Below are 14,632 nucleotides of genomic sequence, written 5' to 3' on the forward strand. Positions count from 1 at the left end.
TGTGTGTATAGAAGCAAACAAGAACGTGTGTGTGCTTGTGACTTTTGTGGGAAAATCTAGTCCGATGGCAAAGCCGAGGTTTCGCCCGCGGAAAGCTGCAAGATTTACCCCCAGGCGGCTCCTCTGATCAGGCATCGTAAGCGTTTAGATAGGTGCCTATGTAGAGCAGCTGAGCTCAGTTAACTCTTGCCCAACAGGAAAGAAATAAGTCATTTTAAAATATGCTTTTTTCTTAGCGCATATAGATGTTTTCAACATTTGAACAGCACATTTTTATTACGGCTAAGGGTAATGTGTGTGCCATTAGAAAGAATGCTTTTTTAGGGGAACAGTGACTTTTAATGCAAGCTCGCCAGTGTAAAACTGCGGGGGATGCGCGGCTCCAGCAGCGAGATCATTTCTGTTACTAACTTCCACGCGAATACGCCAGCGCCTGAAATTCAGTTGGTGAATTGAGCGAAGGCTTATGATTTTGGATCGCGAATACAAATGCGCGACCGAACCTCCGATTTTGCATGGTGAATCAGGGCCTGTGCATCAAACATAACCTAAAATGACTTTAATCTGTTTGGCAGGAAAATGTTTGTTGACCAGTGAATTAGTCTCCCCTTAAGTGATTGTATTAAAAAAAAATATATAATTATATATATAATAATTTATATATATAACTACTATAATAATATAATATATATAACTACTTAAAAATAAATTTCAGTTTCACTATAAAGAAATGACAACAAAAAATGGTTATAAATAATACATATTTCATGAGGCAGTTAAAAGCATTTATTTGATTGTCTTTCAGCATACTTTAACATAAACAATACAATCAACCAGGATAGTAATCTTTTCGAATATAAATAGCAAAGTAAGTTTCACAATAACAAGCTACACTCAGTTCTCCACAAGACAACATAAACATTAACATGTATTTCATCTATATCTCTGTTTATTTGTGCACTTTGTTACTACTTTGTACAATTCTGAAGGGTAGAGGGGGGGGGGGTTCAGGGGGGAAAATACTAATGCGTACAACTAATGCTTCTTGTGAGATTGTGATGATTCAGTAAGAAATTTTTCCCAAAACTACATTTGCTTTTTTTACATGCAGTACAGGTGTGATTTCATAAAGGAAAATAGGATGATGTGAAGTGAAGCTTTTTATGTTATTAAGAAGTATGTACAAAAAAATCACTTCACTTAAGTAACCCCCGCCCCACCCCCACAGATTTTTAGTGCCATTTGAGTACTAATGTATAACTTTTTTTCAAGAACTTGAAAATCAATACAAAGTACAAGACATTAAACATGCTAAATTAAAATTTCATTTTCCAGAACATCTATTAAACTAGCATTTAAAGAATCCTTCATTGAACAAAAAAGTGGGTTTTTGTTACCAAGCATCTTTTAAAAATCCTTACAGCATCTTTTTTTAATACTTTCCGAGTAAAGAATTCAGTCAGTAAATTTCAGCAATGTATAAAAATGTTTCCCTTTTAAAAATGTCACATATACAAATAAAATTTTATGTTTGGGATGAGTAGTCAACAGGTATTTTTTGTATTTGCAGCTTGTTAAACAAAAACATGTAGATTTCTACAAATATTACAGGGATGTACTGTGTTTTTTTTCTGTCCTGACTTACACTTCAAGTCAGAATTCATTTGCATAATAGTTTTAGGTCAATATCACAAAAAGGACTAAACTATTAGCAGCTTGCCACCCAGGCATTTTGAACAAAAGGCCAGCAATGCTAACCCAACTCTTTGGTTTTTTTTTATAATCAATTACATCTGTGTTACAATCCATTTGGCTTCAATCACTTAAAATAGATATTTGGCATGTTTTTGTGACTTAAATAATTGACCAAACATTTAATTATTAAATTTAATTTTTTGATGCAAAATGTAATACCTTTTCACTGCATTTGTTGCATTCTTTGTGTATTTATAAAAACGTAGGTAATTATGACTGATTCCATCAATATATTATGGAGATCATTCTTCGAATTGCTAATGCCAGACTAAGATTGCCAACATGGTTGTTTTCTGCTTATAAATACAATAAAAGTACAGGGTCCATGTGCGACACTTCCATCCTTACCGGCATTTAAAATTTCAAACAACACAGTATTTTGTTCATGGTAATGCTTATTGCAGCATTCTTACGAACCTGTGACAGAACCCCTTGAGTTTTGATTTCAAGTACCCCCCCCCCCACACACACACACACACACATTACACTGGGGTTAGTTAACAAGGAAAAACTTTTTAAGCATTCTTGGTGCCATATAGGTACCAATGTGTAACTTTAAATAACATGAAAATCAATACACATAAACAAGACATTAAACATGCTAAATTAAAATGTTAATTTTTTTTCCAGAACATCTATTAAACTAGCATAGGTGGGCTTTTGTTACCAAGGATCTTTAAAAAATCCTGACAGCATCTTTTTTTAATACTTTCCGAGTCCCTGACCTGGAAAAAGTATGCAGAAAGTAAAGTCAATGTCAGGGTAAAGAAGTCAGTCAGTGGATGTCAGTGATATATGCACATTTTCCTATTTTTTTCCTTTTTAAAAATGCTACAAGTACATAACACATGTTGTATGTTGGGGATGAGTAGTCAACATGTATTATTTTGTATTTGCAGCTTGTTAAGCAAACACATTTAGACGTTGGCACGTATTAAAGAGATGTACTGTGTTTGTTTGTTTTTTTCTGCCCAGACACAGACTTCAAGTCAGAACTCATTTGCATATCAGTTTTAGGTAAATATCACAAAAAGTGAGCCAATATACCTATTTGCCACCCAGACATGTTTGAAAAAAAGGCCAGCAATGCCAACCCACCTCTTTGTTTTTACCAGGTTTTCTGTTAAAAGTTTCTGAACTCCATAACATCTGTGGTACTATCCATTTTGCTTCATGCACTTTAAATAGATATTTTGCATGTTTTTGTGGCTTAAACAATTGACCAAACATTTAATTATATATTATTTAAAATTAAATGTAATTTTCTGATGCAAAATGTGATTACTTTTAACTACATTTGGTGCATTCTTCTTTTTGTATTTAGAAATATGTAAATAATTATCACTAATTCCATTATTATATTATGGTAAACATTCTTCCTCTTGCTAATGCTGGCCTATGACTGCCAATATAGTTGTTTTGTGTTAATGCAATTATACAATAAATGTACAGGGTCCATTGTAAGACAGTTCCATCCTCACTGCCATTTAAAATTTCAAACAACACAGTATTTTTCTAGGTTAACGGTTACTTCAGAAGTCTTATGAACCTGTGATGGAACCCCTTGTTGTGTTTTTTGAGGCATCTTTAGGATTCCTCAGGTGTTCTTTTCATGATGGGCCCATACACCAGTACTTAATTTATTTAGATTTTTTTTTGAGAAGTCAAACAAGCTTTTAGCTTACATTGAATTTGGTGTAACTGCTGTCCATGAGGATGATAACCTTGAATGATTTGTGACTTCAAATTGATTGTCTGTGATTTCTGTAGTGGCCCCATGATCATAAAGAGGAGATCCTGAGGATGGTGAAGGTACTCCATGTGAAAAAGATTGATAGTGTGCTGGAGAACCCCTTAGATACTGAGATGCCATACCATTAGAAATTCCCCCAGATTGAGACACTGATGTAATAGCGCTGTTGCTCACTGACCACAAACTAGGATACTGACTGCAAAACAAAATATAATGCATACGTTAGTATATTACTGATGATAATTATCTGTAAGGCAAGTTCAAACTTTTTATGAGTATTAGCCACAATACAATTTAAATGTTTAAAAATAGAATTGAATAAAATGAAATGAATAGAAGTGAAATAGATGCAGGTAGGCTGATTTACTAAAATTAATTTTGAAAAAATATCTGCAAATATTTACTTCATTTATCCAGTTGAAAGGCAAATTCTTGGTCACTTTGAATACCCAGCCATATGAAGAATCCTTTCACATGATTTGGTAATTAAAATTAATATTCATGCATTGATTCCTTTGAAGATTCTTAACGTAGTTAACCAATCATTAGACAGAATCAAATCATTTACCTGGAGTTGCTTGAAGTTCCATTGTTGTGAGTCATTGGTAACATTCCTGTATGGGCTGTCATTTGGAGGCTAGACCAGTTGTCGTGTGACTGGAGCATAGACAGGCAAGTGGTTGAATTATCAGATATGCTTGCTACAAAACAGGGAAAAAAATATGTAAGCAAATAGCGGTAATAACATTAACATTTTATTTGGTATGCTGGTAGTAAATTAGGAAGATCAGCTTGCCCAATCGGCATAGAGGAAATCTATCAGTAATTGTTCTGATTTGCATACTAACATTTATATCAAGTAAAATTTCTCCTGCAATTAATTTGATTTTTAAGGTTATCCAGTTTAAGGTTAGTCCAGTTTGCTTTACAATTATAACCCAGGGTCTGTTACATCACTGCACATCTTTTCCCAAAAGTTTATACATTTCTAAAGCACATTTCTTAGCACTCTAAAGCACCAAACACATTAGCATCAAACTGATCATCTTTAGGTTTTCTAAACTTACTTGGAGAATTATTTCTGTGAGAATATGGGCTGGGGTATGGAGTAGAACGGTGGTTCCGCAAAGAGGAATATCTATCACAGCCATGGGAAGAAGAAAGAGATATTGGGGCTACAATCTGAGAGTGTGGAGTAGCTGGTGCGCACAGTGATCCAGTGCCAGGAATCAGCCAGCTGCCTACTGAAGAAAGTAAACAGAAATTGGTTGCTTTACACACTGCTTGATACTGCTTCATACGCTGCTTGAACAGAAATAGAATAAATAGAACCCTTATATATCAGCAACCTCCTAAAAATTGATAGGTCACAAAATAACATGCTTTAAACCAGTGGTGCCAAACCTTTCTTCATCTGGAGGCCACTGTTGACATTGGGATAAAACTTGCAGGCCACAATGCAAACAAACATTAAAGATGTATGTTTAAAACTACAATAGTTTTAATAATGTTTCTCACTACCATATTGTACATGCATCAAATAAACGAGATGACAAATCAAGAATTTCTGCACTCACCATTTGATGCTCATTTTATTAATGAGAGATCGAAAACTAAAGCTATGATACAGTGCTCGCCGGTCAAATATTGCTTCCCGCTCATCATTTCTGTAGCAGAAAGCAGAAACTACACCATACAATGCACCCTTTCAGTTATAGGGCTAACTATCTTTGTACCCCAAAATCTCTGCAATGGATACTTCCAGAGACATGGAATTCATGTGACAGATAGCCAAGGGGTACATGTCCTTACATCTTCCCATTTCTAAAAAGTTAGGGTTCACAGAAGGTAAGTGGCCAGATATGTGTGACAAGGTAGCAAGGTATAATAGCTATAGTTTTTTTTATCTTGTGATGGCACAACAGCAGGAAAATTTTTGGGGGAGTTAGCCTCAAGAGTCCTACTTATCCTACATTTTAATATACCTACAGCTCCCCTTTTATGGGAAATTTAGATTCAAAGAACAGAAGAGGTACTTTATATGTGACAGAGCACCATGGTAGGGTGGGAATGATAACATTTTAGTTGAGGGGCTAGCCACAAGAGTCATCCATGTATCCTATATTTCCCTTTCTCTACTGTTAGAGAAACTGGGGATCAGAGGAGTAAAGTGGCCAGCTACCGTATGTGTGACAGGGCAGCACGGTATGATTGGTATAGTTGTTCATATCTTATAATGGCGCCATAGTGATGACATTTTAGTGGGGGTTAGCCATTAGAGTCCTCCACTTGCATTCTGAACGCAGCCTTAAAGTTTTATGAACGAGCAAGTATATATTTGGGGCACCACAGCACAGAGCAAAATGACAGTACTCTAATGCTCATTTATTTGGTAATGTTCCCCAGGGGTCTCTGACATGCAAACTCAATTTAGGGACCCTGGTCTTGAATTAGCCCCCTTAATGTGAAAATATTCCTGATTGTTGTTAGGATTTTATGCTTGTGACCCTGTATCTGGCAACTTGTAATGGTTTAGTATCAGCTCCAAGGGTTCCCTGTGTACCCTCAAAATTTTCATTTCTATGATACTTGGTGTAGGAGATATGAAAGAGTTCACATGGGGATAATGACAGCTTCATGGACAAAGACACAGCTCTTCTGCTGCTGCACGAGGGGTGGGATTAACTCACAGTACAAGGTTGGTGGGGAGCAGCCAGTGTGTGCGTGCATTGAATGCGCATTTTTACTAAAATGAGCAAATAAATTCACTTTCATCAGTGAACGTGGTTGACTGAAAATATTTGCTAACAAATAGCAAATGACTTTGAAGAAATTTATTTCAGGTTTTCTGAATCACCCAGCATCACTGCTGAAAGTGTATCTTCTCCAGTCTTGGAAAGTTTTAATAAATCATGCCCATTGCATCTATGAAAAGTAGAAGTAGAAGGTCAAAATCTCAAAGGCATGTGTGGAGTGTTATGGGAATTTCTCTTGATCAGATTGGTTAGTCCAGTGTGAAAATTACATTAGATTTGCTTGTGTATATTAGGCTTAACACATTTTGCTTTTTTGATTTTCTCTTTTAATTAGAAATCACCTAAAGAGAATGCAAAAATTAAACTTACATTGTGAAAAACCTTGCTGACTATCAATTCCTTCTTCCAAAAGATCTTTGTTATCATTTCTGTTAAAGAGTAAAAAACATATTCTAAGTTAGAAGGCATTATTGTCATTTTAAGGTTTATAGTACAATTAAAGTTGCTGTCCACACCGTGGGAGCAACCATTGTTGACATGTTTTAAAAACATGTAGTGTGATATATTTAAAGCCAGTTTCAATTTGTAATGGTTGCAAAAGCCATTAGTAGCCATAATTTCCTTAGAGGCAAAAGAGGATGATTGACTGTTTTAAAGTTTATTGCTTCATCACACTTTTTTTCATGTCTCTTTATATATATAACATTAATGTTTTCAAAAGTTGACTTTTTAGACTTCTGTTGTTGTTCTATACCTTTAATTTTCCAGACAGAGAAGCCAAGTTTAGGATAACAACCCTTGAATCTTTACCCTGCATAACAAGTCAGCAATTCTAATATATAATATTAAAGGTAAACTTGATCACAAGCCAAGGAAAAATGGCCTTTTAAAATTGTATCTATTAACATTTTTGACTACTATGACTAAACAGAACCTCAAGGCTATTCCTTATCTGTGCCTTCCAAAAAACCTTTTCTAATCCACACATTCTGTACAGCATCTTCTTTCCAAGGCACATTCCAAAGTACTATGTTTGTATGCCCCCTATAGAGTTGAAATTGACTGAGTTGATGACTATTCACATAAACCAAATAGAGTAAACGTGCAGTCAAATACCTGGAATTTTACACACACACACATTACAGTGCAATAATTGCCTTTGCCACTTAGATGAACAATAAAGGATTCTATAAAAGGTGGTGGGATGAGAACCACAGAAAGGAAAGCAATGTCAGCTAACTATGCTTATAAAATGTGACTTACAGTTCAACAGATGCCTAACAAACAGTAATAGTAACATTCTGATTTCTTTACTAAATACAATTTGTACATTGTAATATTCTCTAAAAAACTAAACTTGACACATAATTTTCCTTGACACAAAATAACTCCAATTTTTTATGTATGTCTTTCAATAGTATACTACTACGACTGAAAATGAGCAAAAGCAAAGGTTATGGAGCAACTAGAGCCCCCCACCAATACATGAGGAAAGCATACAGAATAAAAGAAATAGTATTTCTAAAAAATGTATTTTAAGTTCTCACCAACATAGGAAGAAAATATTACAAAGTCAGTGAACATTAACGTTAGGATAACATTATATATGTGTCCCCAAGTACTTTTCTCCCCAGAAAGTGCATTATAAAGCTTCTAATTACATTTCTATATTTCCAATACTCTAGTGCAATCAGCTAAATATCATTTGAATACAATTTTTTTTAAACAGTTACCTTTCTTTAGCATCTAGAAATGCCTTTGCAAAAGGGTTGTGCTTTATTTTGAGAGATGTAATCTGGATGAAAGAAAAAACAAATATTTTATTAAAATATAGCCTGTGGGTATGCCATAACTAAATACAATTTCTTTAGGATAGGTGCACTAGGATGTTTGAAGCAGACACAAATTAACAGTTTAAATACATGCTGAAAGTACAACCTTTTCAGTCAATCACCAAAAAGCATACCATATTACTAAAGAACATGTAATAAACTCCACTTACATCTTCATTCTGATAGGCTGTCACAGCTATAAACTGAGTTTCGGTAAACAAATGACTTGTAATCATCCGTTGGGGTCCTCCAACTCTCACTATGTGAATCCTGGGCTCATACTTGTGTAAAGAGTTTAACATTATCTGAAAAAAAATTAGGATATTTTACATTTTCTTTATCTGTGCAATACATTTATGTATCAAATATGGACAGTGCACCCTCAGGGGTTTTATTTACTAATGGTGGACAGAATGTTAACATGCATTAATTTCAATTGTGCAGTTATGTGCAAGACGAATCCTTGCATGATTTCACATTTAAATGGAACTATTGGGAAAGGTATAAAAGCTGTAAAAAGTGCACATTCACTACCCCTTAGTAAATTGAATTAACATGTTACATTGCTTTTAAAATATTTATAATATTTTAATCACACAGGATAAAAATAAATAAATTAATTAAGTAATCGGCTTAAAAAAAAAAACAAGCGTCTGTTTTTTCAGTTTTTGTTGTCCATTATAGATCAGCACATTTAATTATTTATATATATATATATATATATATATATATATATATATATATATATATATATATATATTAACAAATTTTGGTGTAGTTTTAACTAGCTGCATTTTCATAAAAAATTGGCCAAATTTTTTTGTCACGTAAATTGACAACCACCCACCCACATCCCTTTAGCACAACACTATATTAAGTGATTTTTATTACCTGGCCTCCGCTGTTCATTTTATTGGTGAGTTTGACTTTGCTGAAAGAAACAGGGTCTTTCATCCAGTGAGCTCCAAAGTTGGGAGAGTCAGGGTGAATATAAACACAGCTGGGAGCCTGAGGCTCTGGTTTACCCCCTGGCACCCATTCACCATTCACATACTTCCACCGATGGTTGTCTGCTGCTACAAAATCTAGCAGAAAAGTATACATAGCATTTGGATCCAGGCCCGAAACACTTACTTTCAACACAGGAAACATTCTTCTGAAAAAAATATGGAAAACATTTGTTTAACTCACAATACAGTACAACAATTCAAAATTGATTTATAAGACAATAACTGATCTTGATTAGGATATAGCACGAAGGAAAAAGGTATAATGATGTATAGCAAAATCTATTGCTTTTATAAGATCTGATATAGATCACAAAGTCATCAAAGTCAAGCCTTATCCCCTTGTTCAGCGGATCACACATTAGACGTATGTCCTTACTGCGCTAGAAATCCTAATTTTAGGAAAAATCATTTTTAAAATGTTTTATGTATTTTTAGCTGTATCATTACTAGGAATTAAGATAATAATACTAGAACACATCTTTAATAATCTTAAATATGTGATATTGCAATATTAAAATAAATGAGTATGTTTCCAATTTCCACTATTAAATATATGCCTAATATATTTATTTAATTATTATACAAATTGAAGGAATAATGAATTTTTGTCTAAGTTTTACGAATGCTTTCAATATATAATTATTATTGCGGAGTTAAAGAAAAATTGTGTACTTTTTTTGCATGTTTTGTTAATTGATCATCCATAATATGTTACATCCCAAAAGGGACAACTAAGCACAGCCCTGATTTCCCATTGGCACATACCTCTACAGGTATATTAGAAAAAAAGATTTATTATACCAAAAAAGGAGGCCAATAACTGCTCAACTTAATGTGCAGTGTGTGAGCTAGACTTTAGTAAATTAGGCCTTTTAAGTGATTCAAATGGAGGTGTAAGAAAGGAAATTAACTATCCTGCTTGTTTATTACCTTTCAGCTCAGTGCCTTCTTTTGTCATTAATTTAGGGTGAACTAATGCTCATCCACTGGGAAGCAGCTTTAATTAATTTGCTACTGAAGCAAAAATATTCATAAACACTGACATCTTTTTTTACATTTATATAGCTTCTTTTTTTTTTACAGTACACACATGCTATCTCAATACACAAATTAATTTTTTGTAAATACACACATTATCAATTCTTTGTGCACTGTTGTGTTGTTTATTTTTGTAGACTTTCCTAAACTTTCTTTGCAGCCAATGCACTTAATTCACTGTAAGAGAGATAAAGATAAAGAGATAAAGAATGTTTATATGGTAAATATTATTATGGCAAATAAAATAAAGCTCTGTTTACTTTGATTATCTATGTGCAGGGGAAAGTTAAAGAAAAAATATATCCCTATTCAATGCACAGCTCTGCGTCATATGTTGGTGCTATATAAATTCTGTTTAATATTATTAATAACAATATTAATATTGTTGCTCAGAGGTAAGTACTCCGGCCTTTCAGTGCTAGGTCCCAGGTTCAGATCGCGGCCAGGACACTATCTGTCTAGAGTTTGCAGGTTCTCCTCGTGTTTGTGTGGGGTTGCCTCTCACATTCCAAAAATATGCAGTTAGGTAATTGGCTTCTCCCCAAATTGACCTTAGACGGTATTAAAGACATATTACCGAAGTGAGGACATTGTGAGCCCCTTTGAGCGATAGCTAGAGACATGACTATGGACTTTATACAGTGCTGCATAATATGTTGGTGCTATATAAATACTGTATAATAAAAAAAATTAATGTTTTTGGTTAATTTTCTCATGACGTTAAAGTTTTCACAGCTTAATTATATTTCTTAAGCTAATGAAGTAATGATTTTTTTAGCCCATTACTAAATAAACCCTAGTGCATGAACTCTCATTTTAGAAATGCACATAAAAAACACACTTTTTAAAATTTTTTTACAAAATGTATTGGTATTTCGGTCAGTTTCCTGTACACACTACATGTGAACAAATTGCACAGGAATTAAAATGCAGACCTAGCTCATGTGTACTGGAGAAATGTATGTGTTTTTATGCTGTCTAGAAACACATTAATGTGTACGTACTCTCAATGGGTATGCTTATAAAATAAGAATCTATTTTAAATATCCAGGGGCTAATTTGCTAAATGCCTAAAGGCTTGTCAGAGCAGTTTTACTTATGTAAATTTGCCACATTTAAAACTCAATATGTTAAAGAGCATACTCACACGATGGGCCTGACTTAATAAAGCTCTCCAAGACTGGAGAGGATATACTTTTAATCATTGAACCTGGGTGATCCAAAAAATCGGGAATAGATCTGGTCCAGGATTGAAAACATTTGCTAACAAATAGCAAATTACTTTAAGAAACCCATTCCAGGTACTGGACCACCCAGGTTCACTGATGAAAGTGTATCCTCTCCAGCCTTACTTAACCTAAATAAATCAGGCCCTATGAGACTGATTTACTAAAGGAGTTTAAAATCTTGATTTCAGTTATCTGATCATGTGAAAAACAAATACCTGTTTATATTATTTTGAGTATTCAACTCAACACTAGCAAATCAACACCAATGCAGCACTTACATCAAAATATCAGTAGTTTATCCATCTTCATTTCCATATTGTTTAGTTACTACATATATTTTAATAACATGTAACAGCTAATAATTTTATCATATGTGCCATTTAATGTTAGACATTAAACACAGCATTCCATTGAATGCCTATTTTTGCTATTTTTCCAAAGTTGATCTTTAAATCAAACACAGATCTGCTGTTAGTATAAAATAAATAAAAAAAGAGAATGTAAGAAATGTTACATTCTTTACTAATTAGGAAACATTCAAATAATATTTTATAAAATATCCTGTATTTAAGAATATCCAAGGAGCTGTATTTGAGAGTTTATGGCTTTATACTCTTACCTTCCATTTTTAGTGACAATCATCTCATTGGTGAGCTCCTTGAACCTCAGCCACAGTTCCTGGTCCTCCAGAGTAACTTTAAGGTCTCTTTCTGTTGGATCACCTTTCTCACTCCCAGCTTGAAGTTCATTTTCTACTGCACTGAGTAGATGATCTACCCGGTACTGCAAGTTCTTACCACAGCTATCTGTTGCACTTAAATTCATTCCTCCACTCTTTCTCCTTCAACACAAGTAAAAAGCTTCAACAGATCCAATGGAGATATAGAGGTGTTATCAGGGTTCTTTACAATATGTATGATCAGATGTTAATGTCTTTGGAGATAGAAAATCCAGAGATAGGGATATGTGTCAGTAGACGTTTAACTAATCAGGATTTCATTACATTACTTTCCATTAAATAGGCAGGCTTTAGATTGGTGACATCACTAGCAGGGTAAATAATTTAGTGATTGGTTAGAGCATCCTTTGATGTTTATCAACAAGCTTTGGGATTGGTCTCTCCTGCACACTGTGATAGTCTTCTGAAGTTAATTGCAAGTCAGAGGCACTTTATGCAAATCTGCAAATGTTTGCACCTTGATCAAAGAGCTCTGGAGCAGTGAGAAAATGGTGTGTGAGGCCAAATAACCTGTTTTCAATAAAACAAGGATAATACCTAGTCAAATTTTTTTAATTTAAATTCCCTTTTGTGGGAGGGAAAGAGTTTAATAAAAATATATCCAAAGTTTAAAAGGCCAGCACTGCGCTTTATACAATTATTTTTATAGCACCAACATATTATGCTTACTGCATTATGTCACTAACTGTCCCTTGGAAGAGCTCACAATCTATCTAAATTGTTACCTTTCCTTTTAAAATTTATGTTATTATGCTATGTAATGTAAAGTAAAAATAAAGGGACCTAATATCCCTAATATTTGATCTCTGTAGTTTTACAACAGCTGCATAGATGGTCAAAGCTGTAGACGGATACTGCATATAATAATTAATTATGGATATGACTATATGAATGTACGAACCTATTTTAATGTTGATATGGGTATTGATAGATTTACCAAAAATGTTTTTTTACATGATTAGTTATTTGTGTGTATTTCGGTATATGGCAAAAACGTTCCTTAAATGCTTACAAAAATCGATTATTTTGTAAATTTAAACTACAACTAGTTCATGATAAGGTTGAATATGTTGAACTGTTAAAAATCAATATGTTGGAGTAGCTCATTTCAACTTTACAAAACTAGGTAATACTAAGTATGAGAAAGTTCTTGTTTGTACATGCCAAACTCTCATATTTGTGTGTGAAAGAAGATTTACTGGTAGTGTCTGTGTTGTATGTTGGGGGAGTGCTTTATTACTTTCTGTGAGAATTTGTGAATAGCAGGAGGAAGGTGACAATGGACAGGAAACTGTTCAACAGGATCTCTTTAAACATTCCCAGCCTCTTTAGACACATGCTGGAGATAAAAAGAAATGTAGTGTAGCAGCTATGATTTTGCTTTCCATGTTTAACTACCACTATCCTTTATGTTAGAAGTTGCAGTAATAAATATGATATGGCAATGATCTGTCCAGTGTACAGTTTGCTGATAAGAAACTATGCCTAAACCCATAACCCATGTGTTGTGCTTTTATCATGACTACAACTGACTCTGTTTATGTCCTGCACTTGTACTATATGGGTATGTAACTACTTTATGGGGGAAGAAATGTTTAATTAGCAAATTAAATGTAAATTTTGCTAAGTGAATGTTCACCTATCAATAAAATTAATCTGTTCACTTAGAGGTTTATTTTACTTAACGACTAGTTAATGTTCACTTAGTAAAGCAAATGTCAGGAAAAAAGGTGAAACTGTGTTTTCATCAAATAACCAATCATCTGCTAGCAAATATCCATTTTTTTTTAATTTCCCACTTACATGATTGTATATTTAGGTGAACACTCTCTATTGTTTGAACACAATGGGCCTGATTTATGAAAGCTCCCCTAGGCTGGAGGGGATACACTTTCATTAGTGAAGCTGGGTGATACAGCAAACCTGGAATGGATCTGGTCCAGGATTCAAAACATTTGCTAGCAAATAGCAAGTGATTTTAAGAAGTCCATTCCATGTTTGCTGAATCACCCAGACCAGATCTATTTCAGGTTTACTGGATTACCTAGGTTCTTCCATGATAGTCTATTTTCTCTCGCCTTGAAGAGCTTTAATAAATCAGGCCCAAAGAGTAATTGAAGCCTTCCCCCGCCCTAAGTCAAGATTAATTCCTTCCTTTACCCAGCTGTGCAGCACAATGGCTTGGAGGTTAGCACTCAGGCCTTTGCAGTGCTACTGAAAACGCAGCAGTAAGGTAAAGGAAAACTCTAGTGTTAACACAGACAACAGAGATTGTTAGGCTACGTACACACGTCCAATGGTTCTCAGCTGATAATCGGCTCAGACCCGATATCGTACGAAAATCTGGTGTATGTACAGCGCCCGCCGTCCATCGTCCAAACGACCATCCTGGCGGATTCATGTACGATGGACGAAGAACAATTGTAATAAAATCAAAGGGGGGCCCCTCCCCTCTCCATAGAGCAGAACAGAGCTGTATGTACAGCACTTGCTCATGCATCCTGCAGTCCTTAGTCGCTG

The 14,632-nt window shown here is 34.4% G+C and overlaps 1 protein-coding gene across 1 annotated transcript in view; it reads right to left on the minus strand.

Annotated features, from left to right (window-relative positions):
- The window catches only part of LOC140329843 (T-box transcription factor T-like), a 44,317-nt gene that overhangs the window by 16,223 nt on the left and 13,462 nt on the right, over positions 1–14,632 (minus strand). Inside the window, exons 3-10 of the mRNA XM_072410235.1 lie at positions 11,993–12,214; positions 8,988–9,252; positions 8,267–8,401; positions 7,998–8,059; positions 6,634–6,692; positions 4,576–4,752; positions 4,077–4,209; positions 3,441–3,704 (exon numbers count right to left, since the gene is read on the minus strand). Of these exons, the coding sequence (XP_072266336.1) occupies positions 3,441–3,704; positions 4,077–4,209; positions 4,576–4,752; positions 6,634–6,692; positions 7,998–8,059; positions 8,267–8,401; positions 8,988–9,252; positions 11,993–12,214 (1,317 nt within the window). The remainder of the gene's footprint in view (positions 1–3,440; positions 3,705–4,076; positions 4,210–4,575; positions 4,753–6,633; positions 6,693–7,997; positions 8,060–8,266; positions 8,402–8,987; positions 9,253–11,992; positions 12,215–14,632) is intronic.

Source organism: Pyxicephalus adspersus, chromosome 4 (genome assembly GCF_032062135.1).
Source record: "Pyxicephalus adspersus chromosome 4, UCB_Pads_2.0, whole genome shotgun sequence".
Taxonomy (NCBI): domain Eukaryota; kingdom Metazoa; phylum Chordata; class Amphibia; order Anura; family Pyxicephalidae; genus Pyxicephalus; species Pyxicephalus adspersus.